The sequence below is a fragment of the Herpailurus yagouaroundi genome, unplaced genomic scaffold (genome assembly GCF_014898765.1).
Source record: "Herpailurus yagouaroundi ecotype Mexico unplaced genomic scaffold, PumYag 138217, whole genome shotgun sequence".
Classification (NCBI taxonomy): domain Eukaryota; kingdom Metazoa; phylum Chordata; class Mammalia; order Carnivora; family Felidae; genus Herpailurus; species Herpailurus yagouaroundi.
In genome coordinates, this window is record NW_024422270.1 from 5,915 (window position 1) to 8,167 (window position 2,253).

The window sequence follows — 2,253 nt, forward strand, 5'->3', positions numbered from 1 at the left end:
ACCAGCGTCTCTCTACGCCACCGAGTGTAGGCCCAGGCCCGTACCCCAGCCCTTCAGCACCGCAGGAAGTGGTGGCGCCTCTGGAGGGCAGCCAGGAGGAGGAGGGGTGAGTAAGAGGAGGAGGAGGCGGCGGCGCGGCTGGGTAGCAACCGAAGCCACAGGGCAAGGGCTCGGGAGGAGGGTGGTGTGGGAACCCGACCGCTCAGCGCCGCGCCCCGGGGCAGCCAACCGCTCTTGGAGACGGCCCCGCCCCCTGCAGCGCCCCGCCTCCCGAGTCCCCGCCCGCGCCCCGCGGCTCCGCCCCAGAGGCCCCGCCCCCCTGCTCCAGTCCCGAAAACCCCGCTCCAACCGACGGCCCCGCCCCCGCCCCCGCCCGCGCCTCGGGCGCACTTCTAGTCGCTGGGCGGCCGCGCTGGTCCGAGTCTCGGCGTTCCGCCGCCTGCCACCCGGAGCCGCGCTCCCCTGCCTCCCCTCCAGCCCCTCCCCCAAGAGCCGTGGTCGGGCAGCGCCTGGCCGGCGGCCCGCGGGCGGGCCGCCCCCCCTCCCCCCCGCGGTAGCCCACCCGCCTCTTAAAGCGGCGGCGGGAAGATGAGGTTTCGGGAGCCGCTCCTGGGCGGCAGCGCGGCGATGCCGGGCGCGTCCCTGCAGCGGGCCTGCCGCCTGCTCGTGGCGGTCTGCGCGCTGCATCTTGGCGTCACCCTCGTCTACTACCTGGCCGGCCGCGACTTGAACCGCCTGCCTCAGCTGGTGGGAGTCCCTACACCGCTGCAGGGCGGCTCAAACGGCGCCGCCGCCATCGAGCAGCCTTCCGCGGAGCTCCGACCCCGAGGGGCCCCGCCGCTGCCGCTTTTGGACGCTTCCTCAGAGCTGCGCTCGGGTCGCGACTCCAGCCCAGACGCGGACTCTCACCCCGGCCCCGCAAGCAACTTGACTTCGGCCCCAGTGCCCTCTACCACAGTGCTGTCGCTGCTCGCATGCCCTGAGGAGTCCCCGCTGCTCGGTAAGGACTCGGGGACTTTCCCGAATTTCCCCGACAGGGCCCCCTGGACGTTCGCCCATGCCCTCTTCCAGGATATTCAGCCCCCCAGTTCCGGATCGGAGTCCCTAGTCCCAAACAGAGGTTCCGGGCTGGATGTAGGGAGAGGGTGGGAGGCGAGATTTTTTTGGATTTACGTGGAAGGCTGGGGCGGGGGTGGTACAAGGAAACTGCAGGCCCCTCTGTTCCCAGAAGCAGAGAAGGCCTTGGAGACTTCCCTGCTCTGGCCCTTGCCTCAAGAAGTTTTGGAGTTTGAGTTTGCTTCGGGCATGGAGCAGCCTTCGCCCTGCCAAGTCTGGTAAGGACCAAGAGGCAGCTCAGAGTAACCCACTCCAGTTTAGGAAACTGATGATGAGGCCTCCAGTGGGGAAGGAAGTTGCCCTCCCATTTCACATCCAGCTCACATACGTTGTCTTCCCATAGAAATACTCTCCTCTGAGTGTGGGTTAACTTTTCCTGAGCATTAGGACGAGTGACTTGCTCTTTAACCTCTGGTTTCTGGTCCGTTAAATGGGGAAGATAAATGGTACCTAAGTCAGGTTTGTTTTGGAAGGCTAGATGAGACAATATAAACAAGGGTTTACATTAATGAAGGTAAACCCTTAGTAAATTGTTGCTATTATGTTAAGTTCCTCCTTTGTGTAGATCCCTGCCCTGGGGCCTTCCTACCCTGCTTCCTGCCCCTGTAGGTTCCCAAAACCTAAGTGAACTAGCACTCTTAAGGGCTGAGGGTGTTTGTAGGAGTACAGTGTGTGTACCATAGGGGCTGGAGGGCTAAACTATAAACTAGTTCACACCGAATTGTCCCTTCCAGGAAGCAGCTGAGTCTCAGGTATCTTGCCCAGATAATTGGAAATGTGGCCACCAGCCTGTGTTTCAGCATATACTGGGAGTTTGAGTGGGTGGGTTTGCATTCCTCACATCAGGAGGAGTCTGAGCCCGTGTCTGTTGGAGGCAGTGGGGGGGAACCTTTCCTTGGTCTGTAATCCACAGGCAGTCAGGCCCAAGGCAGCCACAGGTTGTTCCCAAGATTATCATACAGGTGGCTGCTCATTTTTAATGCCAGGGTTTATTTGTTGCTCTGAGTGAGGGGCCCTGGCAGCAGGGCAGGCATCCTGCCAAAAGACTCTGTCACCTTCCCGCAAAGCCCTGGCAGAGAAGGCCTCCTACATGTTCTTGCTCAATTTCTCCAATGATTACTTCAGTATTTTCGTATC

The 2,253-nt window shown here is 61.6% G+C and overlaps 1 protein-coding gene across 1 annotated transcript; it reads left to right on the forward strand.

The window, feature by feature from the left end:
- Positions 1 to 340: 340 nt before the first annotated feature.
- On the forward strand, positions 341 to 1,395 carry LOC121026568 (beta-1,4-galactosyltransferase 1-like). Its single transcript, XM_040469380.1, has 2 exons — positions 341 to 1,000; positions 1,229 to 1,395. Exons 1-2 carry the CDS (start codon positions 589 to 591, stop codon positions 1,336 to 1,338), a joined length of 522 nt encoding a protein of 173 aa, XP_040325314.1. The 5' UTR covers positions 341 to 588; the 3' UTR covers positions 1,339 to 1,395.
- Positions 1,396 to 2,253: the final 858 nt, after the last annotated feature.